Source organism: Pinus tabuliformis, chromosome 5_2 (assembly GCF_031772625.1).
Source record: "Pinus tabuliformis cultivar Carrire ecotype Pingquan chromosome 5_2, CPIR1, whole genome shotgun sequence".
Classification (NCBI taxonomy): domain Eukaryota; kingdom Viridiplantae; phylum Streptophyta; class Pinopsida; order Pinales; family Pinaceae; genus Pinus; species Pinus tabuliformis.
This window is the reverse complement of record NC_142306.1, coordinates 216,301,449-216,325,870: the sequence shown is the minus strand read 5'-3', so window position 1 is coordinate 216,325,870 and position 24,422 is coordinate 216,301,449. Positions and strand designations below refer to the sequence as shown.

The following is a 24,422-nucleotide window of genomic DNA, read 5'->3' as shown; positions in this document are numbered from 1 at the left end:
ACAAACTGTTCAATAAAAATGAGTCGATCACAGCAATGAAATCTTCCACTCAAGCTTATTTTCTTATAAAATCGGGCAGAATGGAGGCTTCGGTTAAGAAGCAGAAAAAAATCAATAGAATAAAATATAGCTCCCTCCCATGTGACCATGAACTTAAGCTTTTATAGTTAGTAATAGCATGCTACTCAATCTACCAGATCGCCATCAAATGCATCTCTTCTGAATTTTCACGACAAAAATATGCATACCATTCAAAAGCCTCTCCATTTCCTCGAATTTCTCCATTATAAACTGTCAATAGTTATATAAAATGTCAATACTGACCGTCCACTTGAACAAAATAAGAATTAAGTGACAGAGTTAGCATCTGGTGTCAAAATCAATTCATAACTTTACACAGACTTAGAAGCAGCATAGCTCCTGTTCATCACTTTACACAGATTACAACAAGCATAAATTTGCTATCCACAATGGATACATCTTTTGGAACAATCTTGTAGCAATAGCAGCTTTTTAGCCCATTCTGGCCCTTGTAACACACATGATCGTTGTTTTTTACTTGACGGAAGTTCCAGATGACAGAAAATTCACCAACAGTGGCAACTACATGGCGCTCCTGCCTTCCACTCTCAGTAACCTGCAGTGATGAAGAGAAATAGATGTCAGAAATTAGTACACTTGAAGAGCTAATAAAGGTTATATTGCAGGCCAACGGTCCTATAAGTTCAATTGCTACATGTTATGAAGTTGAAGTCATTTTTTGTGTACCTTATCCCTTCATAGACAATTGCTAACTTTTAATACATTATTATTTGTTTATAGTGGTGATATTGAAAAAGCATATGGCCAAATTTTTGTGTATCTGTAAGGCCATGTTTGAAATTTGTGTTTGGGAGAATCAAGACCTATTAAAAATTAATGGAACAGTTCGGGGAATTCATTTTTCTTGAAAGAAAGGTGATGAGCCATGTAGCAACCATCTACTGGGCAAACAAAGGTTCTCTGCAATATTAAAAAAAGCAATTACAAACTTGATAAATATTAACATTGGAAATTTGCTGAGAATTTCAGCCATTAATAATATGATCACTCACACACATATACATCAGTTTTAATAAATTGGTAGGGAAATGTTTGTTAATCCCATTTTGATTGTTGTCATTGTGAAGCCTTATTATTTCCAAGCTTAGTAACTACCAATGTGGCTTATTAAATGTCGGGGATTTCATCCTACAACAATATGATCACAGATCACACACATGATACACCACTTTTAATAAAACGTTTGGGAAATGTTTAAAAAATATCATTTTGACCAATTGTGCAGATGAATAGCAAATAAATGACAGAATAGAATTAACCAACCTGTGATTGCAACAAAACATGTATGATAATGTTGAAGCGCGAGCGAGCAGAAGGCAGAAGGAACTTCTCAGGGGTCACCCCACCTGGTACTAATCCATGGATATTCTGCCCTCCCTCACCACAGTGGAGCTCACCACAGTGGAGTTCGGATGGGAACATGTAATGTCACGCAAAGCCGAGCACACGTGCCCTTTTCTTTGCAATGCGATTCACTCTTAATTTCAATAATGCAACTTATGGAACCACCACTCCGTTTGAGTTATCTGCAGACTCCCCGTATTGGGAACGCTCAACTCTCTCCGACGCCGATTGGACCTGCAACTAAACCTCGTTAGCTCATTCATTTTCTTATCTATTTTCTATAAATGTTCAGGAAGTGAAAATGCAACAAACCTCTTTGTTCCAATTAGTACGTGCTGTAAGAATAATGAGTACTAACGTCTGCAGTGCCACTCCCAGGATTAATCCCCACCAGATTCCCTGCCATTGCCAATGTCAGAAAGAAACATACTACAATATACTCAGAAACAGGATAAGGTTATTCCTCTGTTATCTTTTAATTTTGCATCTTTGAGCATGGACAATCTAATTATATTGAAAAAAACAAATAAAAGTAGAAAAAGCTAGCTATGTATTTCAAATAATTACATCGATTCCAAGACTGGTCTTCAATCCTAAAGCAATTCCAACTGGTAAGCCAACAAGATAGTATGTCACTAAATTCACATATGCCACCACAGCTTGCCATCCACATCCAATTGCCACCCCTGCAATCACAATACCTTTATGATGTCAACGAAAATATAACCTAAATATAGCAAACATCAACTACCAGCTTTCTGCTGCAAATAAATTGTTGATACTGAAAATTCCAACCTGAGAGAATAGGTTGGGTGCCATTCAAGAGAACAGATATTGCAAGTAGAGGTATCAATGCATAGACTGCGCGTATAACCACAGTGGTGCTTGTGAATGCCATGGCGAGTTCTTTCTTCAGTATCAGAATCCCAATGGCAAGTATGACACTTATTATGAAGCAAGTGACCACCACAACTATAACAGAAAATCTTGCAGTTTTAGGTCTCCTGGCTCCCAGCTCATTACCCACTCTTATACTGCAAATAATATAAATACCACAATAAAGAAAACCAATTTCTAGATACAGCAAATGGGAAAAGAAAAGGTATACCATGCTATATAAAACCGCTGAATTTATGTGAATTGCAGTTTTGCCCAATATTGGAGAATCCTACCTCCAGGAGAGGGGTCAATTGTTTGACCCCTCTGGCGATGGTCAGATTTAAAGATATTCCCAAAATCTGCAATAGCCATAAAAATGCCCCAATAAAACAATATATTACTATAAATCATAAATGTATACCTTGCAGCTGTACTGAGACCCAACATTGCCATCAACTCCCAGTTGTAATAATTCATGCTGCATATATGTTCAAAACCTGGCACGTTAGAGATATATTAACTGGCATAGCTATCTAACAAAGTTGGGACAATGCATAGGCATGGAGCTTGTATTTGGCTTTAAATTAGTTAGCTTTAAATGGGAAAGTCTCATACCAAACAGAAATGGAATCCAGAGCGACCTCTGCATTTGGCAGCCAACCCGATACAGGCACCAATACTTCAATGTACCATATTTACAAACTGCAAAATCAGGTGTGGAACAAAACAAAACTTGTCAAAACAGGCTAAGCTATTATGTAAACACCCAGATATAAGGATAAGGTTATTCCTCTGTTATCTTTTAATTTTGCATCTTTGAGCATGGACAATCTAATTATATTGAAAAAAATAAATAAAAGTAGAAAAGCTAGCTATGTATTTCAAATAATTACATCGATTCCAAGACTGGTCTTCAATCCTAAAGCAATTCCAACTGGTAAGCCAACAAGATAGTATGTCACTAAATTCACATATGCCACCACAGCTTGCCATCCACATCCAATTGCCACCCCTGCAATCACAATACCTTTATGATGTCAACGAAAATATAACCTAAATATAGCAAACATCAACTACCAGCTTTCTGCTGCAAATAAATTGTTGATACTGAAAATTCCAACCTGAGAGAATAGGTTGGGTGCCATTCAAGAGAACAGATATTGCAAGTAGAGGTATCAATGCATAGACTGCGCGTATAACCACAGTGGTGCTTGTGAATGCCATGGCGAGTTCTTTCTTCAGTATCAGAATCCCAATGGCAAGTATGACACTTATTATGAAGCAAGTGACCACCACAACTATAACTGAAAATCTTGCAGTTTTAGGTCTCCTGGCTCCCAGCTCATTACCCACTCTTATACTGCAAATAATATAAATACCACAATAAAGAAAACCAATTTCTAGATACAGCAAATGGGAAAAAAAAGGTATACCATGCTATATAAAACCGCTGAATTTATGTGAATTGCAGTTTTGCCCAATATTGGAGAATCCTACCTCCAGGAGAGGGGTCAATTGTTTGACCCCTCTGGCGATGGTCAGATTTAAAGATATTCCCAAAATCTGCAATAGCCATAAAAATGCCCCAATAAAACAATATATTACTATAAATCATAAATGTATACCTTGCAGCTGTACTGAGACCCAACATTGCCATCAACTCCCAGTTGTAATAATTCATGCTGCATATATGTTCAAAACCTGGCACGTTAGAGATATATTAACTGGCATAGCTATCTAACAAAGTTGGGACAATGCATAGGCATGGAGCTTGTATTTGGCTTTAAATTAGTTAGCTTTAAATGGGAAAGTCTCATACCAAACAGAAATGGAATCCAGAGCGACCTCTGCATTTGGCAGCCAACCCGATACAAGCACCAATACTTCAATGTAACATATTTCCAAACTGCAAAATCAGGTGTGGAACAAAACAAAACTTGTCAAAACAGGCTAAGCTATTATGTAAACACCCAGATATAAGGATAAGGTTATTCCTCTGTTATCTTTTAATTTTGCATCTTTGAGCATGGACAATCTAATTATATTGAAAAAAATAAATAAAAGTAGAAAAGCTAGCTATGTATTTCAAATAATTACATCGATTCCAAGACTGGTCTTCAATCCTAAAGCAATTCCAACTGGTAAGCCAACAAGATAGTATGTCACTAAATTCACATATGCCACCACAGCTTGCCATCCACATCCAATTGCCACCCCTGCAATCACAATACCTTTATGATGTCAACTAAAATATAACCTAAATATAGCAAACATCAACTACCAGCTTTCTGCTGCAAATAAATTGTTGATACTGAAAATTCCAACCTGAGAGAATAGGTTGGGTGCCATTCAAGAGAACAGATATTGCAAGTAGAGGTATCAATGCATAGACTGCGCGTATAACCACAGTGGTGCTTGTGAATGCCATGGCGAGTTCTTTCTTCAGTATCAAAATCCCAATGGCAAGTATGACACTTATTATGAAGCAAGTGACCACCACAACTATAACAGAAAATCTTGCAGTTTTAGGTCTCCTGGCTCCCAGCTCATTACCCACTCTTATACTGCAAATAATATAAATACCACAATAAAGAAAACCAATTTCTAGATACAGCAAATGGGAAAAAAAAAGGTATACCATGCTATATAAAACCGCTGAATTTATGTGAATTGCAGTTTTGCCCAATATTGGAGAATCCTACCTCCAGGAGAGGGGTCAATTGTTTGACCCCTCTGGCGATGGTCAGATTTAAAGATATTCCCAAAATCTGCAATAGCCATAAAAATGCCCCAATAAAACAACATATTACTATAAATCATAAATGTATACCTTGCAGCTGTACTGAGACCCAACATTGCCATCAACTCCCAGTTGTAATAATTCATGCTGCATATATGTTCAAAACCTGGCACGTTAGAGATATATTAACTGGCATAGCTATCTAACAAAGTTGGGACAATGCATAGGCATGGAGCTTGTATTTGGCTTTAAATTAGTTAGCTTTAAATGGGAAAGTCTCATACCAAACAGAAATGGAATCCAGAGCGACCTCTGCATTTGGCAGCCAACCCGATACAAGCACCAATACTTCAATGTAACATATTTCCAAACTGCAAAATCAGGTGTGGAACAAAACAAAACTCGTCAAAACAGGCTAAGCTATTATGTAAACACGCAGATATAATTTAGATAGTTTGTGTATCTTCCAAAGAGTATTAAGGCATACGTTAGCATAACAGCCGATGCCAGAGTTAACTTGAAGTATGACCAGAGTCCTGTGAAGGCCTTCAAGGTGAAGCCCGTCCATGTATGCCTGCAGTATGGGCTATAGAATATATACAAGGCAGTAGTAATGACCAGAACCCACCAAGTCAAACTCACTATTAGGGCTATCCCTAGCAGGCCAAATCCTAGCTTGTCTACTGCCACCCAGGTGATCAATGTATGGAATAGACATGTCCCAACAGCAATATAGGCAATAGGGGCCACTATGTTCTGAGCCTGCAAAAACCTCTGCATGGGACAATTGAGGGCAAAAGCAAACAACTGAGGAATAAGACCTTTGGCAAAAATACCTCCTGCAGCAGAGATTTCTTTACTCTGCCCTATGGCAATCAATACTGGATCTGCAAAATAGTAGAGGATGCCCAGGAGTATTGCAGTTCCAGTCATTATTATCATGGACCTCTGGCAGATGACTAAACTTCTCCATCCGAGACGCCGCCCTCATGGAATCCACGTCCCGTTCATAAAAGTCCTCCACCGCCTTAGAAATCAAGTGCTCATCGTGCTTCAAAACCTGAGCCATGCTTAGAGAAACTCGAACCCTGACCCTATGCATGTTAACCCTAGCTTTATCGGGATGACCTTTAATACGACTGTTTAGAGCGTTCTGAACAACATCGCTAGCTTTGGTTTGCGCAAAACCACCCGTGAGAGCCCGCAAGGAGTCCCATACTGAGGGTTTCACCGGCAAATGGAACGGAAGCCCACATCCTTATCGAAATCTGAAAATGTGTCTAGACATTGTACCTGGAGTTCTTTCAATCGGGACTCGGTTTCTTGGGCTGACATCGAGTCTGGTAATGCGAAGTCCGGGAAAATGGCGTAGAGAAGAGTGTGTAAAACAAATTTGCAGATATTTCTGCCGGTTTCATGGGTGAAGATTCGAAACCGCCACGGAGAAAGGCACGTTCACCGCACCGCACCAACTGCAAGATGCAAAATACCCAAATGTCAATTTGGCTGTTAATGACAGGTTACCCAAATGTCAATTTGGTTGTTAATGACAGGTGTCAACGTCAGAAGGAGAAGGACGACGAAAGGTCCCTTTCAAAGGAAGGCCTATCGGCCTAATTACATTGGCTGGGGAGGTGGCAGTGGAGGGTTAGTTGATTGTATTTATTTGGAAACATTTCCATCATCATCACTTATGATGTCGTGCATTTAAGCATTTGGGATTGCGTTGGTTTTCTTAACCCGACTAGGTGGTGGTGGTGGTGCAGTGGATTCTTGGTACTTTTGGGCATAATAAGCATTGGTCCACTGATAGCTGAGCTGATACTGTTGAAGTGGAATATCTTGGGTTTTGTGCGATTTTAGCAAAATAAAAATAACTTGAGTTCTTGTTATGAAACTTCATCAATATTAATTGAAAATAACAACAATGAAATTGAACGTCCCAAGGAGTAGAGTATTTTGACCGCCAATGTAAATGCTTTAAATGAATAACACGAATTTTTAAGCAATGAACAATAAGATGTTAAATTTTATAGCCAATAAAATAACAGATAAATAAATTAAATTATTTTTAAAAATAATAAATTTTAATTTTTAATGTTGAATTATAGAAATATTGCATTAAATTTTTAGTCAAAACCAAAATAATATAGTTCGACCAAAACCCAATGCAATATCTACAACCGACCTAATAAATAAATATATATCTACAACCGACATAATAAATAAAGTAAAAAAAAATGGTTTGCTTTCGTGGGATCGACGTAGAGCTTATCTAAGATCTAGTTAAGGAAGTTTGGGAGGTTGTAACTGGTAGTTTCTAGGTGGTCACTTTTGGGCTTCATAATGGTCAAATTTCATGAGGTGTATGATGATGTATTCCATGATAATGGCCCAGAGGCCACACGTACTCCCTATATTCATGGAACCATGCCTTACCAAACCCCATGCCTTCATAGTTTTCCTTTAATGAAATTATTCCCTACCAAACTCCCATCATTCATTGCACGTGGAAGCCTATGCATTGCGATTTTCCTTGCTTCGGGTTCCACCACGTATTGCTAGTTCATTGGCAATGCGTTGAAATATAGACAACAGGGCTCCACATGGCTTGAAGCCTTGCTGGAGTGTTGCCGTTCAATCAGTTGCCAAGATCCAATCGTTCACCTAAAGTCTCCACGTCATCTTCACGTGTATGGTGGAATCCACTTCCCTACTTTAAAGTGTAATAATTGATTTTTTTTTGTTTTTCCCATTGCCACTTGTTTATAGCTCATCCCCATAATGTTTATGCTTCCTAACGGAACATTTAACGGAACATTTATTTGATGGGGAGGACCGTTGAGGTAAGATGTCTCTCATGTTGCAAAGCTCAACAGTGGACTCGCCATTAATTGGTGACGCAAAGAGTAGAAAAGTAGCACCTCATCCCTTGTGCTTACCAACCTCCACAGTCGAGAAGGTCTTGAGATTTTCTTTGGGGTGGGAGGTGGAATAAAGAATGTTAACCTTGCATTATTTTAATTCTTCCAACTATCCCAACCCTCTATAACTCCCTTTCCCTGCAACAGGGTGTAGAAGGATAAAGCTCTTCCTTCCTTCGCTCCTCCATACGCTCAAAATTACACACAAACTTTGGTGTGAAAACCTAAAAGCTTGAATCCAATTGTAAATTTAAGTATCCATTCACATTGTCTTTATGTTTTCAATGGATTTGTGTTTTCAATGGATTTGGTATAGGGTTCCCTATAAGCTCAAGTTATTAGTTGCTAAGTCATTTTAGTTTATTGTCTATCTTTTCGAGATAATCTCTCTAGGATGATTTTGTTCTCTAAAAGCTTATTGATGAACGAAATAGAAGTACATAATCACTTCTCTCTCTAAATCCACATTCCCATGTTATTTTAAAGGTTGCTTGCTTTTATATTTCTCTCTTTCAATGCTTTGTTGGCTTTGAGGTTGTGAGAAGAGTTATATCTTTCCTTTTATGTGCTTTGATGAAATAAACTTTTGATTGAGTAATATTTGTTTTCTCTCTTGTGAAATATTGCATCTTTATCGCAAAAATAGGGTCTTCCAAACATCAGTTCACAAACACTAAACAATGCTACATCACACTCTACCTCATCAACAAAATCGACATTTATGGAAAATTTGATCTTACATCTCTCACTAATTCTTATTGAAGATTTCCTTGTATCCGCCCTATAGAAATGGTAGTGCTAGTCCATGTGCCTCTAGACCAAGCTCACTAACCAAGGCTTCATAAATGAATTTCTTTGAGAACCATCATCAAGAAAATCATTTTTACCTTGTTGTTCTTCACCTAAACATTGATTTAGAAGATTGTACTTCTTTCTTAACTTGCTCTTCATTGTTGTAGCACAATGTAGACTAGTTTCTCATCGACATTAGAGATACTCTCTATCTTTACATGTTTTTTCATGGTAGTTTTTATTACTACCCTCTTAGACTAGTACCATTTCAAACAGGGTTCTAGATAAGCCTTCCAACACTTCTCATACACGTGTCCGTCCACGTCACAATGTTTGTAGTATTTTTTGGGATCTTTTCCCGTTTGTGTTAGAGCTACAAAAAAAATTTCCTTTGTTTTTAATGGCTTCTTCTTGAACATTTTGTTTTCCCGTTTTGATTTCCAACTTAATGTTGAGGTCTTTCTTTCTTTCCTCATCCATGCTCCTACATTTATAAGATACAATTTCCTTCTAATATGACTATATAGAACTACAGGTACTTCTCTACTACCCTAAGTTCTTCTAGTAAGATACTTGACACGGTGGCTTTCTTTTGGAACTTGAATGTGTGTTCTTAAACACCTTGCACTTATTCTTGCTAGTAATATTTCCATTTCACGAGTTGTCACTCATAGAAAATAGGATAGAACTATGATTTTAACAATCACTTTAAGTGCTCCCAGTTTGTCATCCTTGGCTTCTTGTCCAACCATAATGCATTTGTGTAGCTCTTTAACCATATCAAAGTATGTCTACACATTTTTAAATAGGAAAATGAAATCTTATGTGTTTCCTTGATCTTATACAAGATGAAATATACCTCTGAATGTTTGAACAATTGAGCCTTTCAACGTCAACTTGTCCATTATATGACGGTATTTCAAGATTAACCTCAACCTTGAACAAAGTGATAGGAAACAAAATAATAAGTTTTCATCGTTGGATTGGTCACCAATTTATCCTTCATGCGTAGACCTTGCCAAATGTTTCTTTTTGTCCTTCATTACCATGCTGGTGATCATAGTAAGTTTCTACTCGAGTTGAATATTCTTGACTTTGGGGCCTTGAATTATTCTTCATTAAAATCTCCCATCATTTTTGGTTATCTACATCTTTATGGACCTTATAATGATGTCTCTCAACTCTTCTAATATACACCATGTGCTTTTACCATATACATTGTTCACCAAGTTCTCTCTAATGTTGGCTCTAAAAAATAGGATTTATAATCAACCATCCTATGATGAACTTGATTCACCAAATTATTGAACCCTAAATTACGATTTTAAGCATAAATTGTTCTTATATGTTTATTTGTATTCTAAAGCTATAATGTTTTTGTATTCAAAACATAAAGTACTTAGTTCAAGGATAATACAATCACACATGGTATAACACATATAATTACTCTAGAGAAACCCTAAGGATAAACTCCACCACAAAATGTCATGTCCATATCTTCATTAGATATCAAGGACATCAACGAATATTTATAAGGGGGTTCTCATAGAGATTCTACAGCTATGGTCTAGAATTCAAGACTTGTTACAACATCATTTTACTTTCTTTCTCTCTTCTTTGTCTTCATTTCAGTGTCTTCCACTGCAAATTCTTCTTAGACTTTAGACTCTTGACTCACTATTGCAATACAACACCCTAGCATCAAAAATCACATCTCCTGAATCATAGTGTATAATTTTTTTCACAATACAAATTGTGATGCATATGGTGGTGCCACAAGTTGCTTGTGTCAGTCTCATTGTGTGTTATAATTTATGTCACAAATATTGACTCTACAATAAATGCATTATGCTTTTCCTTAGAAGAGATTCTTTGCATCATAATATGCATCAATGGTGTTTAGATGCCATTATTTATATGTTGTAAGCATTCATATAGCATTCCATTTAAATAAAAAAAAATCAATGCAGATCATCCTCTTTCCCAACTCGAGGGTGAGAATGAGCGTCAATATAACAATATTCATAGGCATGTAGCCATTACAACAATATTTCTCATCATCATGTCACTTACAGGGAATTGAACTTGGGTGGAGGAGATAACAACCATTCCACCCAACCACCCAAGATAACCCCAATTAACATTTAAATAATTATATATTATTTATTACGATTCTATTTTCATTTTTTTTGTTTGAGGATCCACTCCTCCTCATGTGAGATCTTATAATCCTCTTCAAAAATATTAAACATGTTTTTCTAGGCATCTTTGTCAATATTTTTTGTTATTTTTTTCTCACGTCAATGAGTACATTAATTCACTTCTTGATTTTGTTCATAACCAAAGAAAATCAAGACAACCACATTAATGGTATAATATCACTCCAATGTTGTATGATTTGGACCACTCCCTAGTGAAAATATCAAATATTTATCCATGGAAAACTAATTAGTTTGCATACTTTATAACCTCTTCTCTCAAATATGCTTGTATCTATTCATTAGATGATTTGTGTGATTTTCCCCCTAAGATGGTTCTTCAAATCAGTTCATCATCATCTCCACACCCTATTCTCAAACATTAATATGTGCATCATAGAAAAAATATGTACCACAAAAAATGCATTATATTTGATTCAAATAACATTTTGATATCTACTCTAAAAGTCATTACAAAATGTAGGATAAACTGTACACCTTACATGCACAAAGAGACTTCAACTTAGACTCATTAAACTCAACCTAGTCTCAATAATGTGATCCTCCCTTATGAGCATTCTCTCTTGTGATGTTATCTAGTTTACAAGCATTTCAAATTTTCATTTAACTTTTCTACAACATAAACATCTCTCTCTCTCTCTCTCTCTCTCTCTCTCTCTCTCTCTCTATATATATATATATATATATATTGTAATGATTAAAATTATAAATGAAACTCTTCATAAGTTTGAATACATATATTTCAACACTATAAAAATCATATTTTGTGTAATTACAACTCACTAAATCCCTTCCTTTATCAACTAATTTTGATTTATTTGTCCTTCAAACATTCCTCATCCTATATCTATTCTCTTGTAAGTCAACGCCATCTTTTGTTCCCACTTTGTTAGGAGATTGTAATAGACCTGGGTTAAAAGTTCATGTAATAAATTTAATAAAGGCAAAATAAGACCAAGGTCACGGGACACTTATTCCAAGCTAAATGTTAGGCAAAATATCCTAGTGGGCATCACTTGTTGTGTTTATGGCTAACGGAAATTGGAAAAGGCAATGAAAAAGACTTTGAAAAGGGAAAAAGACATTTTTGGCATTTTATTTATGAAAATAAAAGAAAAGAGGAGAAAAGGAAGGTTAAAGGTCACAATTTGCATGTGAGGAGGAAATTAAAGGAAAATTAAGGGGAAATGAAGAAATTAGAGGCGTCAGTAATAAAAGACAATATAGCATCAGTTGGGAGCCTTTTGTTAGTTTAGTTTTGGAGTTAGTTTCAAAGAGGAGAAGAGCACCAAGGGGAGAAGGAAAGCAAGAAAGAAAAGGAAGGACAAGGAAGGATAAGGAAGGACAAGGAAATCAAAGGAAAGCAAGGATCGAGCAAGGGAAGGTTGGATCAAACAGCTTCAATGGGAATACTTGCTGGCAACAAGTTGCATGTATGATTTCCTAGTTGGTTTGGCATGCATGGTATGTGCATGTGTGTATTCAGTTTATTCGTTGTCGGTGACATGGATTTTGTCGGGTTTTGACAGTGGTTTTAGCCTTGCCATGGAATTTCTGGATAGCCATGGTGTGATGGTATTCTTTCTTGATTGAGCTCTGTATTACCGGAAGGTTTTGGATCTGGGTGAGTTGGTCTTAGGAAAATCCCAAGGGTTAGGAGTGGAGATGGTTTTCTCTGGGAAGCCCTCAACATGTGGGTGAAGATAGGAAAATTCCTCAAGGGATGGTGAAGGAATTCATAGGCATCCAAGCTCGGTTTGGTTTTGTGATCTCAAGAATAGTTTAGGTGAGATCATGGTATGGTGAGGGTGGGGGTGGTTTAACCTCTAGATTCCCTTGGTTGTTTATGGATTAGTTTATCCCATGAGACCCCACGTTCATGCTTGGAATATGGCATGGGGATTATTGGCTGAAAGAAAGATTTGGTTCATCCTAATCTATGGTTGGGTGGGAAGTGGAAGTCCCTGACTTGGTTGGATTTTGCATATGGTTAATAAGAGTTAAGTTTCTCTTGTCTTTGATAAGTAAATGTACTTGTTATTATGTGGCTTTAATGGTTGTTCTATCATTGTTATCTATCTGGTTATATGTTGGTTATAAGCATGGTTATATGACAAATCTAAGTATGGCTCTTATCACATTTCATTCAATGAATGTCTGGTTAATGAATGCATGACCTAATTGGTGTTATGACAACTATTGTGAGAAGGCATAAATCCTTCTTGTTAAACCTCAGATAAGTTTTCAGATCCTTATGTTCAGATATGCATTCATGACTTGTAGGTTGCATGTTCATCATGTGTTTGACAGAATGTCGGTCTTGGTTAGGAGCGTTTAGGTCAAGTCATGGTCCAAGTTTTAGTTTATAAGCTTTGTTTCTATGTCATTCATAATTTCTAGAAGTTTCACTTAGTTTTGGGTATGGGCTTGAGTCCTTGCCTTAAAAAAGTGGCTTAGAATTTGGGGTCATTGGCATAGAACTAAATGAAAGGTCCATAGTCACTGGTAGGCAAGCCAATGGGAGTGGCTGGAGGCTTATAGTCGTTTGCATGCCTTGGAAAGGGAGTAGTTGATGGCCTAGGACAGTAAAAAAGAGATTTATCTTAGGAGCTGGACACTTGGAGGGGTTAGGTTGCTCTTAGAGGTCCTGTAGCACCTGAGGGAAGTCAATAAGGTTTTAATTTGTCGACTCCATTTCCTTAAGGTCATATAGGAGGTTGAGTCTTATCATATTGACCCTCAGCTCATGTTTACCCCGAGAAAGTTGGTGAAAGTGGATAAATGTGGGAGGAGGCAGTTATAGGGTGGTATCAGAGCGGGTTGCGCTCTCTTTGGGTATAATATGATGTTGTTAATGTTATGGTTATCATGCATGGGATCATGGTATACAGTTGGTATGGTCATGTATGATGTTTTTATATTGATGTGATTATGATTATACATGTATTGTGTTAATGTGGATTGATTTTGTAGATGAGATAGGACTCCCCTTTATGTCATGAGGTATGGTTTTGATTTTGCTATCTATTTGGTTTGGCTATCACGACCTACTTGCAAGAAGAAGAGAATAAGAGATGATGAGAAAATTGGTAGACTGCAGTTCCTGTGTATTCTCCTAGTATAACAGATACATTGAGGAGTTTGAGGGAAGAGATCAGAAGTTGCAAAACAGACAATGACAAGTTGGTTGAGGCTCAGGAAAGACTTGCAAGGGCTCAGGAAAAGCAGGTAGAAGTTAGTGCAACAATTCTTCAGATCTTGTCGGAATTGCAGCAATAGGGACAATTGAGGATCTGTCAAGAGAAATAAGAGAAAACTAATGGAGCCTATGATAATAAGTCTCGGTCTGAATACATGTTGGATAAAGGGGATATAGTCAGAAGCGGAAAATAATTGGATACACCTGATAGGAGGATTGGTATGTATGGGCATCATTCTAGTTCTTCATCCATGAGACGTTATCATCATCATAACTGTCATCATCCTTATAGGAGGAATGAGTACTTTCCTGAGAAGTTCAAGAAAGTCAAGCCTCCTACATATGATGGAGAGATGAAGAAGCTAGAAGATGCAAAGGCATGGTTGCTTGGGATGAAGAAATTCTTCAGATTGCATAACTCTTCAGAGAACTTGAAAGCCAAAATAGCCACTTTCAGTCTCAAAGGGAAAGTAGATATCTAGTGGGAAGATGTGAAGAATGTCAGAAGCATTAGAAAGGAAGACTTGATTTGGGATGAGTTCGAGAGGCTCTTCAAGAAGAAGTACTTATCAGAGAGGTACTATGATGATGGAGATAAGGAGTTCTATGAGTTACAGATGGGTTCTCTGATAGATGATGAGTACATTAGAAGGTTCCTGAAGCTTTTGAGGTATGTGTCTTACCTCAAGGATGAGAAGGCTAAGATTCAGAGATTTATTAGTGGATTACTAGCAGAATATAGAGACCAGATTGAGTTTGATGAGCCTAAATCGTTGGAGGAGGCCATCCAGAAGTCGAAACATTGTTATGATCAATCAAAGTGTAAAGTTGAATCTAAGTGTGATTTGAAGGGAAATGAGAAAGTTAAAGGGAAATGGCCACCGAAGTGGGGAAAACCTTAGGATGCTGGTGAGAAAGAAAATGTTGCTCCTTACAAGAAGTTCAATGCAGTTGAGAAGGGACATGGGTCACAACCTGTAGATAAGTAGACTAGATGTGATGGTAGGGGACCGTTTCAGTGTTGGATATGTGGAAAATATCATCACAGGAAGGATTGTCCATTGTACCAGGGTGGTAGGCCTCAAATCTACAGTGCTTAGGAGGCACAGATAGTTGGGGATTTTGGTCATAGCATTCCTAAGATTTATGCAGCTGTGGACAGCAAGCAATAAGATCACGAGGCATCCATTATTGAGATGGAAGGTAACCTTTGTGGTTGAGTTGTTTCTATTTTGATTGACCCTAGATCTAATTATAGCTATGTTAATCCTGACCTGGTGGATAAGTGTGGTTTGATAAAAGAAGTGCATGCAGAGTCTTGGTTGGTGCAGTTGGCTATAGGTACTAAGAAGTCAGTTCGTCATTGGGTAAGAACTTGTGCATTTGAGTTGAATGGTATGCCTACAGTAGCACATTCGAATGTACTTCCACTGGGATCATATAGTATTCTTTTGGGTATGGATTGGTTATACCTCCACAAGACCAAAGTAGATTGTTATGAAAATGCTATTGAGTGCCTGTATGATAATGGGGAAAAGATAATTTTGCAAGGAAAGAAGAATCCAACATTAGTGAGGATGGTCACTGCTATGCAGGCTAAGAATAGTTGTAGGAAGGGATGTGTAATGTTTGTAGTTCACATTTCCAATGAAAAGGGTGAGGATGTTGAGGATGCATAAATCTTCAAGAGATACCTTGTATTATAGTAGTTTTAGGATGTGTTTCCAACAGAGATTCTAGAGTTTCCTCCCCACATGGAAGTGGACTTTTCTATTGAGTTGGTATAAGGGGTAGCACCAACATTAAAGGCACCTTACAAGATGAGCACACTAGAGTTAGTTAAATTGAAGTTGCAGCTAAAGGAAATACTTGACAAGGGATACATTAGGCCAATTGTATTGCCTTGGGGTGAAACAATGTTGTTTGTGAAGAAGAAGGATGGTACCTCAGGTTGTGCATTGATTAAAGGCAGTTGAACAAGGTAACCATCAAGAATATGTATCCATTGTTGAGGATTGATGACTTGTTTGATTAGTTTAAGGGAGCAGAAGTGTTCTCAAAAATTGATTTGAGATAAAGTTACCATCAGGTACACATCAAAGAAGAGGACATATAATAGATGAGTTTTAGGACCAATTATGGGAATAATGAGTTTGTTGCGGTTCCTTTTGGTTTGATTAATTCCCCAACTAATTTTATGTGCTTGATGAATAATGTATTGCATCCTTATCTGGACAAGTTTGTTATTGTATTCATTGATGATATATTGATATATTTCTTGAATGAGGAAGAGCATGTCGAGCACTTAGAAGTAGTATTAAGAATGATAAGAGAGCATCAGTTGTATGCTAAGATTAGCAAGTGCAACTTCTTTCAAATATAGGTACATTACTTGGGACATGTTGTCTCCAAGGAAGGCATAATATTGGATCTAGAAAAGATAAGGGCTATCATGGAGTGGGCAACTCCTAAGAATGTGAATGAGGTCAAATAATTCATGGGGTTAGTAGGTTTCTATAGGAGGTTCATAATGAACTTCTCCCACATTGCATATCCTATTACATCATTGCAAAGGAAAGGTAAGAAATTTGAACAAACAGAGGAGTGTGTGTCCAGTTTTGAGTAGTTGAAGCAGTTGTTGACCAATTCTCTAGTTCTTAAGATTGCAGATCTAGAAAAAGAGTTTGTGGTGTGTACAGATGCTTGCAAGAGAGGAATTGGTGGGGTCTTGATGTAGGAAGGGAAGGTGGTGTGTTATGAGTCCAGAAAGCTGAATGAGCACGATAAAAACTATGTGAGTCATGAGCTTGAGTTGGAAGCTATTATTCATGCCTTGAAGATATGGAGGCATTATCTTCTTGGCAGGAGGTTTGTATTGATGAGAAATCATAGTGGGTTGAGATATTTGTTTGACCAACCGAATCTGAATTCCAGGTAGGCTAGGTAGTTGGCCATGATTAATGAGTTTGACTTTGAGATCAGATATATTAAGGGTAAGAAGAACGGGGTTGCAGATGCTCTCAGTAGGAGAGTGCATATGAACCATGTTGTAGCAATGAGCTCTTATGGGATAGATTTACAGGATTAGATCTTACAGGAAGATCAGTAGGATGATATGTACATGGAGATTAGGAACAAGTTACAATAGGGTTAGGTGATCAAGATGCAGACTATCATCTCATGGCATAAGGTTTGGTGAGATTCAGGGACAAGATCTATGTGTCGGATGATAGTGGGATCAGGAAGCTTATTTTGAGGGAGTTTCATGTCAAGACATATTCAAGTCACCCAAGATATCAAAAGACGTTGAAAGTAGTGAATAAGTTCTACTATTGGATGAATTTTAAGAAGGAAGTGGGAAATTTTGTGGCTAGATGTTTGGACTATCAGCAGGTGAAGGCAGAGTGTAAGCATCCAGGTGGGTTGCTTCAACCTATTCCATTCCAGAATGAAAATGGGAGGTAATTTCCATGGATTTCATTAAAAATCTTCTGAGGACATCAATGCAACATGATTCTATCATGGTTGTGGTTGATAGATTGAGCAAGGTAGCTCACTTCATTCCAGTGAAGACTACGTATTCAGCTGGTGAGGTGGCACATGTCTTCATTAGGGAGATAGTAATATTGCATGGTGTTTCGAAGAATATTGTGTTGGACAAGGATGCTAAGTTTACTTCCAAGTTTTGGAAGGAGATATTTGCAAGTTTGGGGACAGATTTGGCCCAGTACAACTTATCATTTGTAGATAGATGGACATACATAGAGGGTCAGTAAGATTTTGAAGGATATTTTGAGGATGTATGCCATGCATCAATAGAGAAGATGGGACGAGTACCTTCCATTGGTCGAATTTTCTTACAATAATGGTTATGAGGAGTCACTGAACATGAGTCTGTTTGAGACACTCTATGGTTAGAGTTGTAATACTCTCATCAATTAGAGTGATCCAGTGAACAAGGTACTTATTGGACCAGATATGTTGGCAAAAATGGAACATGAAATGCAAGTTATAAGGAAGAATATAAAGAAAGAACATGGCATTTAAGGAGTTTAAGGTTGGGGAGAATGTGTATTTACGCATCAAGCCTAATATGAGCTCCTTGAGGATTAGATCATGTGCCAAATTGGCACCACAGTATTGCGGGAATTTTGAGAACCTTGAGAGGATTAGACCAGTGGCCTACAGACTTGCACTACCTCTGATAGTGGAAGTCCACGATGTTTTCCATGTTTCATTTGTTAAGAGACATGGAAAAGGATGTTGATCATGTTATTTATTGGTCTATATTATAGGTGGGACAAGAAGGAGAATTCCAGCCAGAACCTCAATGCATATTGCAGTGGAAACAACTCATGCTCTGGAACAGAGCAATCAAGCAGGTTAAAGTGAAGTGGAAGCACTTTAGGCCTGAATAAGCTACATGGGAGATGGTTGATCAGATGCAAGCTATGTATCCTTCATTATTTTCCAGTGGAGGCAAATGAGTTTTTAGTATTTGTACATATTTATGTATAATTTCTATTATAAAGACCGCAATGAGTTATGTTACAAAGCTCCAACAAGTGTTATGGTTGTTATGTTGTCATGTTTGTCATGATGGTTTTTCTTTTGAGAAGATTTTTCATTGTAAATAATGCATCGAGCTAAGGTATAAAGATCCATGGGAAGTATGTTTTGGTTTTCGGCTATTTTGCTAGTTGTAGGTGTCATAGAACATTGAGGATGATGTTCCCCTAAGGGGGAGGGGTCTGTAACAACCCTTGGTTAAAATTTCATGTAATAAAGTTAATAAAGGCAAAATAAGACCAAGGTCAAAGGACACTTATTCCAAGCTGAATGTTGGGAAAAATATCCTCGTGGGCATTACTTGTTTTGTTTATGGCTAAGGTAAATTGGAAAAGGCAATGACAAAGGCTTTGAAAAGGAAAGAAGGAATTTTTGGCACTTTATTTATGAAAATAAAGGAAAATAGGAGAAAAGGGAGGTGACCGGTCACATTTTCATGCGAGGAGGAAATTGAAGGAAAATTAAGGAAAAATGAAGAAATTAGAGGCATCAATAATAAAAAGACATCAGAGCCTCAATTGGGATCCTTTTGTCAGTTTAGTTTTGGAGTTAGTTTGAGAGAGGAGAAGAGCACTAAGAGGAGAAGGAAAGAAAGCAAGCAAAGGAAGGATAAGGAAGGACAAGGAAAGCAAAGGAAAGCAAGGATAAAACAAGGAAAGGTTGAATCAAGCAGCTTCAATGGGAATACTTGTAGGTAACAAGTTCCATGTATGATTTCCTAGCCAGTTTTGGCATTCATGGTATGTGCATGTGTGTATTTGGTTTCTTTGTTATCGGTGTCATGGCTTTTGTCGGGTTTTGACAGTGGTTTTAACCTTATCTTTCCATTCCCAGATAGCTATGGTGTGATTGGTTGAGCTCTGGATTGTCAGAAGGTTTTGGATTCGGGTGAGGTTGTCTCGAGAAAATCCCAAGGGTTGGGCATGGAGATGGTTTTCTCCAGGAAGCCCTCAACAGGAGGGTGGAGATAGGAAAATTCCTCAAGGGACGGTGAACGAATTTAGAGGCATCCAAGCTCGATTTGGTTTTGTGATCTCGGTATAGGTTTAGGTGAGATCATGGTATGGTGAGGGTGGAGGTGGTTTAACCTCTAGATCCCCTTGGTTGTTTATGGATTGGTTTATCCCATGAGATCCCACATTCATGATTGGAATATGGCACGGGGGTGATTGGCTGAAAGAAAGATTTGGTTCAGCCCAATCTGTGATCAGGTGGTATGTGGAAGTCCTTGACTTGGTTGGATTTCACATATGGTTAATAAGAGCTAGTTTTCTCTTGTCTTTGATAAGTAAATGTACTTGTTATTATGTTTCTTTAAAAACTGTTCTATCATTGTTATCTATCTGGTTATATGTTGGTTATAAGCATGGTTATATGGTAGATCTAAGTATGTCTCTTATCAAATTTCATTCAATGAATGTCTGGCTAATGAATGCATGACCTAATTGGTTTTGTGGCAACTATTGTAATAAGGCATAAATCCTTCTTGTGAAACCTCAGATAAGTTTTCACATCCTTATGTTCAGATATGCATTCATGACCTGTAGGTTGCATGTTCATCATGTGCTTGGCGAAATGCCGGTCTCGGATGGGAGGGGTCAGGTCAAGTCCTAGTTCAAGTTTTGGTTTATAAATATTGTTTCTATGCCGCTCATCGTTTTTGGAAGTTTCACTGAGTTCTGGGTAGAGGCTTGAGTCCTGGCCCTGAAAAAGTGGCTCAAAATTCGAGGTCGTTGGCATAGAACTGACTTAAAATTCCACATTCATTGGTAGGCAGACCTATGGGAGTGATTGGAGGCTTATAGTAGCTTGAATTCCTTGCTAAGGGAGTGGTTGAGGCTCTAGGTTAGTGAAAAAGAGAGTTATCTCAGGGGTTGGAAACCTGGAGAGGTTGGGTTGCTCCTAGAGGTCCTGTAGCACCTGAGGGAAGTCAGTAAGGTTTTAAGTTGTCAACTCCATTTCCTTAAGGTCATATAGGAGGTTGAGTTTTATCATATTGACCCTCAACTCATGTTTACCTCAGGAAAGCCGGTGAAAGTGGGCAAATGTGGGAGGAGGCGGTTATAGAGATGTAGGATCTATAGATGTATTGCAACAACACAATGAATTGCATAAAATTCATGGAATAAAATGTGTGCATAATTTGGCATGAGCATTGAAAACACACAAGCATAACATCAACACATGTAGAGTTTCTTTGGTCATGAATGATGATAGTTAGAGGGGTGGTTCTATGAAACTAGAATGATACTTATGGAACAAAGGCTCATAATTGTTATAATTAATGTTCACTATCACTGCAAGTTCAATACCATCATGATCCATGCTCATGCCATCATATCTAGTTTGACATGTAAGAGTAGGAGGGGGAATGTAATGTAGTGGACAAAATAGGTTAAAGGGCCTAATTTGAATTATTCTTTTTTACTATAAAGTAATGCACATGTCTATTAATATTATCCTAAGTGTGACCTAAATTAATTAAATAGTGTGGGTTAAAGGAATATAAAAAGAGAAAGAAAATAATACGAATGTGAAGATAAAGGGGAAAAGGAAGAGGATAAATAGGATAAAGAGGGGGAGAGAAGAAAAAGAGGAGGAAGAAGAAGAAGAGGAGGGAGGAGGTAGGATAGTGGGGGAAGAGGACAAGGGTGTATGAGAAATAAAAGAAAGATAAATAAGGAGAGAGAAAAGATAAATACGAAAGAGAGGAAGAGGACTGGGAAGGAAAGGGAAAGGGAGGAGATAAAGAGAAAGAGGAATATGGGGATGGAGAAGAAGAATGAAAAGAGAACGAAAGCATGACGGTGAATGAAAGGGAAATATAAAGAAGGAGAGGGAGAAGGAGAAAAAGAGGAAGAGGAAGGAGAAGGAGAGGGAGAAGGAGAAAAAGAGGAAGAGGAAGGAGAGTATAAGGGACATGGAGAATAATAAGGGGAATATGTTTAAAAGAATAATGAAAGGAAAACGAAAGAAGGAGAGGGTGAGGGAAAAAAAATAAGAGGAAAAAGTATAAAGAAGAAGGGGAGGGTGGGAGAAAAGAAAAGAAAAAGAGAAATACGGTGAGGGAGAAGATGAAGAGGAAAGAGAGGAAGAATAATAGGAAGGAGAGGGAAAGGTAGGGGAGAATAATAATGGGAAGATAGTGTAAAATGAGAATAAAATGAAGAGGAAAAAGGAAAGGGAAAGGGATATTAAGAGGAGAAATGGAAGTGTTATGTAAACCCTAAACCCTTATTTTTCATTATTTTATAATTTGGGATCTCATATATAACTGAATCCTACATCCTTGATCCCAAATATAACCCCTCACACAAATCTCAAATTCCATTCGCTCAAATTCAAAATCCTAAATCTAAAATAAAATTTGTAAATTTAAAAGAAGGGATAAATTTGAGAAATAATCTCACTTTTCCTACGATGGGAGTTAAATATATTTGGTGAGAGTTCCTCAAATATCCATTTGGTACTCCTATAGAATTCTGCATAGACCACTCTTAAATCCAACAATCTCTACCTCATCATTATATGCATTATGTTTTTCTAACTTGTTAGGTATTTGCATCTCTTCTAATTGTTAATGATGATATTTTGTCATCGCATTATGGTAGCATTGCAATGAAACAATTTTCATTGAAAATAATGATAATTAAAAAAAAAAGTATCTTATTTATACTCTGAAATTATTTCTCTTTATTCATAATTATTATTAATAACAAAATAGTAGACAAAAGGACACTTGACCTCAATGGCATTGTAATTCTATAAATAAAATTCATTTAGTTTGAAATGATCCATAAATTGTTGTTGATATTCCATTGGAACAATTCATCACAACAGATCTTGTATTATGGCGATTTTTTTATCATGTAGGTTTATTTCCTTAGATATGGAAATTTATTATCACTAGTGTATTGGTCAATTTTATGTAAATCACCAAAATATGAAAATGAACAAGAAAATGAACACACTATTAACATAAATGAACAACAGATGTAGTCTGGGAAACCCAGAATGGGAGAAACCTAACTAGAGAGTGAGGAATATGTTGTTGTCTCTTTTCTTTAGCTATGAAGATGTAAATACAAAGAAAGGGACACACATTGTACTTTCCTTTTACATTGTGGATTAAATGGATGCTCTAAAATCCTACTCTTGGATACTTTGATCAACCATGGAACAAGTGAAATGCTAAAATAATGACACCCCCACTCTTCCTAGTGACCTACTATTTAACGTAGCTTGATAATATTCTAGGGTTAATGTTTTTACATGCCTCAACCCTAAATTAGTGTTAAGTTTTTAGACCACCAAAACTATTATTAAAATTTCACATGTGGTTAGCCCCACATGTGAGTAATGGGGGTTGATGTGGCATCAACTTGGTACCATGGTGGTTAACAAGGTAGGTTATCTTATAGGAGGCATAACTTCCAAATATGAGATTTGATTGAGGTGAATTTGAACAATTAGTGTTAGATTTTTGGACCTTCTAGAATCTTCTTGAAAGTTCACATGTGGTTAGCTCCACATGTGAGTAATGGGGGTTGATGTGGCATTAGCTTGGTAGTGGTCAATAAGGTAGGTCATCTTGCAAGATGCTTAACTTCCAAATATGAGATTTGATTGAGGTGAACTTCAAACTATTGGAAGAATCGCATGATGTAGAACAATCTCAATGAGATGAAAACTGTACTGGAAAAGCTTTGATCCAAAAAATTCCATTTGATGCATCAAAATGGCTCTAGAAAGTTCTAGAGCCTATATTTCCAAACTAGGACAGCCACTAAAATGGGCCTTGCAATCCAATTCCTCCAATTTTTATTCCTAGAGAGTACCAAGATAGATGAAAAATTATATCCATATCATAAGTCACCATTTAAGTAGTATTTTTGTACCCAAGATCTTTTATATAATGGGGTGAGGAAAATTTTCCTATACCTTCATATTGGAGTACAATTTTTCCTTGCATGGAAGTTGTCCTTGCAACTTGATTTGCCAAAGATAATGTTTTTCATGTCTAGTAGTTTGGGACTTATTTTGAAAAATTATATCTTATACCAACTCTACTTGAATTGGTGTTAATTGATTTATGGTAGGTATTACATATTCCTTAGTTTGTTAATCCAAAATGGAAAACTCATAGAGTTTTAAATTTTCCAAATTCACTACTGAGTAAATGCATATATATGGGGGGTTTAATGAGTTAATAGGAATCATCACCCACCATTTCCAATATGTAAAAAACACCATTATATATAGCCTTTGTATTCTTGCTAATACTATATAGCCCCTTTTTTTTCAACAACACCCAAACTTTTTCTTCCACCTTGAATGTATTATAATCTATGTGTTGATCATGTCTGACCTTGCACCTTTTTTAACTTCTTCAATGTATCTTATACTTGCAAATCATTCCACATAATCTTTTCAAAAGAGTTCTCTTCTTTTACTACTTCTCGTGTGACATCTTCCTTCACTCCTTGTTATCCATAAATAACATATAAGAATGAAGGTTGAAAATAACTAAAGAAAGTTTCAAAAGGGGACTTACCAGTAGAAGTATGGATTTCTATTATAAAAGTTTTGAATATATATTATATTTTATTCTTGGGTATTTTGATGCTTATGATTGTAACCCCTCAATAGTTGAA

At 37.0% G+C, this 24,422-nt stretch overlaps 2 protein-coding genes across 2 annotated transcripts; both read right to left on the bottom strand.

The window, feature by feature from the left end:
- Positions 1 to 276: 276 nt before the first annotated feature.
- Positions 277 to 4,006, bottom strand: LOC149158323 (protein DETOXIFICATION 41-like). The gene is made up of 10 exons (XM_089433946.1): positions 3,951 to 4,006; positions 3,447 to 3,685; positions 3,233 to 3,337; positions 2,941 to 3,004; positions 2,747 to 2,803; positions 2,242 to 2,480; positions 2,014 to 2,132; positions 1,759 to 1,845; positions 1,366 to 1,680; positions 277 to 637 (listed from the first exon to the last, which is right to left on the bottom strand). The coding sequence occupies exons 1-9, from the start codon at positions 4,004 to 4,006 to the stop codon at positions 1,600 to 1,602; spliced, it is 1,047 nt and encodes a 348-aa protein (XP_089290072.1). The 3' UTR covers positions 277 to 637; positions 1,366 to 1,599.
- LOC149158322 (protein DETOXIFICATION 41-like) lies at positions 3,549 to 6,230 on the bottom strand. The gene is made up of 8 exons (XM_089436191.1): positions 5,553 to 6,230; positions 5,350 to 5,436; positions 5,156 to 5,212; positions 4,651 to 4,889; positions 4,423 to 4,541; positions 4,145 to 4,231; positions 3,951 to 4,007; positions 3,549 to 3,685 (listed from the first exon to the last, which is right to left on the bottom strand). The coding sequence occupies exons 1-6, from the start codon at positions 6,005 to 6,007 to the stop codon at positions 4,211 to 4,213; spliced, it is 978 nt and encodes a 325-aa protein (XP_089292317.1). The 5' UTR covers positions 6,008 to 6,230; the 3' UTR covers positions 3,549 to 3,685; positions 3,951 to 4,007; positions 4,145 to 4,210.
- Between the last annotated feature and the right edge of the window lie 18,192 nt (positions 6,231 to 24,422).

What these genes read in the sequence shown, in the direction of transcription:
- LOC149158323 (XM_089433946.1), bottom strand. Translation starts at nt 4,006, where the DNA reads ATGAATTATTACAACTGGGAGTTGATGGCAATGTTGGGTCTCAGTACA. An exon ending in CACCCAACCTATTCTCTCAG is followed by an intron (nt 3,338 to 3,446) that starts GTTGGAATTTTC and finishes TTGTGATTGCAG; the next exon opens with GGGTGGCAATTGGATGTGGA. An exon ending in GTACTAATTGGAACAAAGAG is followed by an intron (nt 1,681 to 1,758) that starts GTTTGTTGCATT and finishes GTTTAGTTGCAG; the next exon opens with GTCCAATCGGCGTCGGAGAG.
- LOC149158322 (XM_089436191.1), bottom strand. Translation starts at nt 6,007, where the DNA reads ATGATAATAATGACTGGAACTGCAATACTCCTGGGCATCCTCTACTAT. An exon ending in GGTCTCAGTACAGCTGCAAG is followed by an intron (nt 4,890 to 5,155) that starts GTATACATTTAT and finishes TATTATTTGCAG; the next exon opens with TATAAGAGTGGGTAATGAGC. An exon ending in AGACCAGTCTTGGAATCGAT is followed by an intron (nt 4,232 to 4,422) that starts GTAATTATTTGA and finishes CTGATTTTGCAG; the next exon opens with TTTGGAAATATGTTACATTG.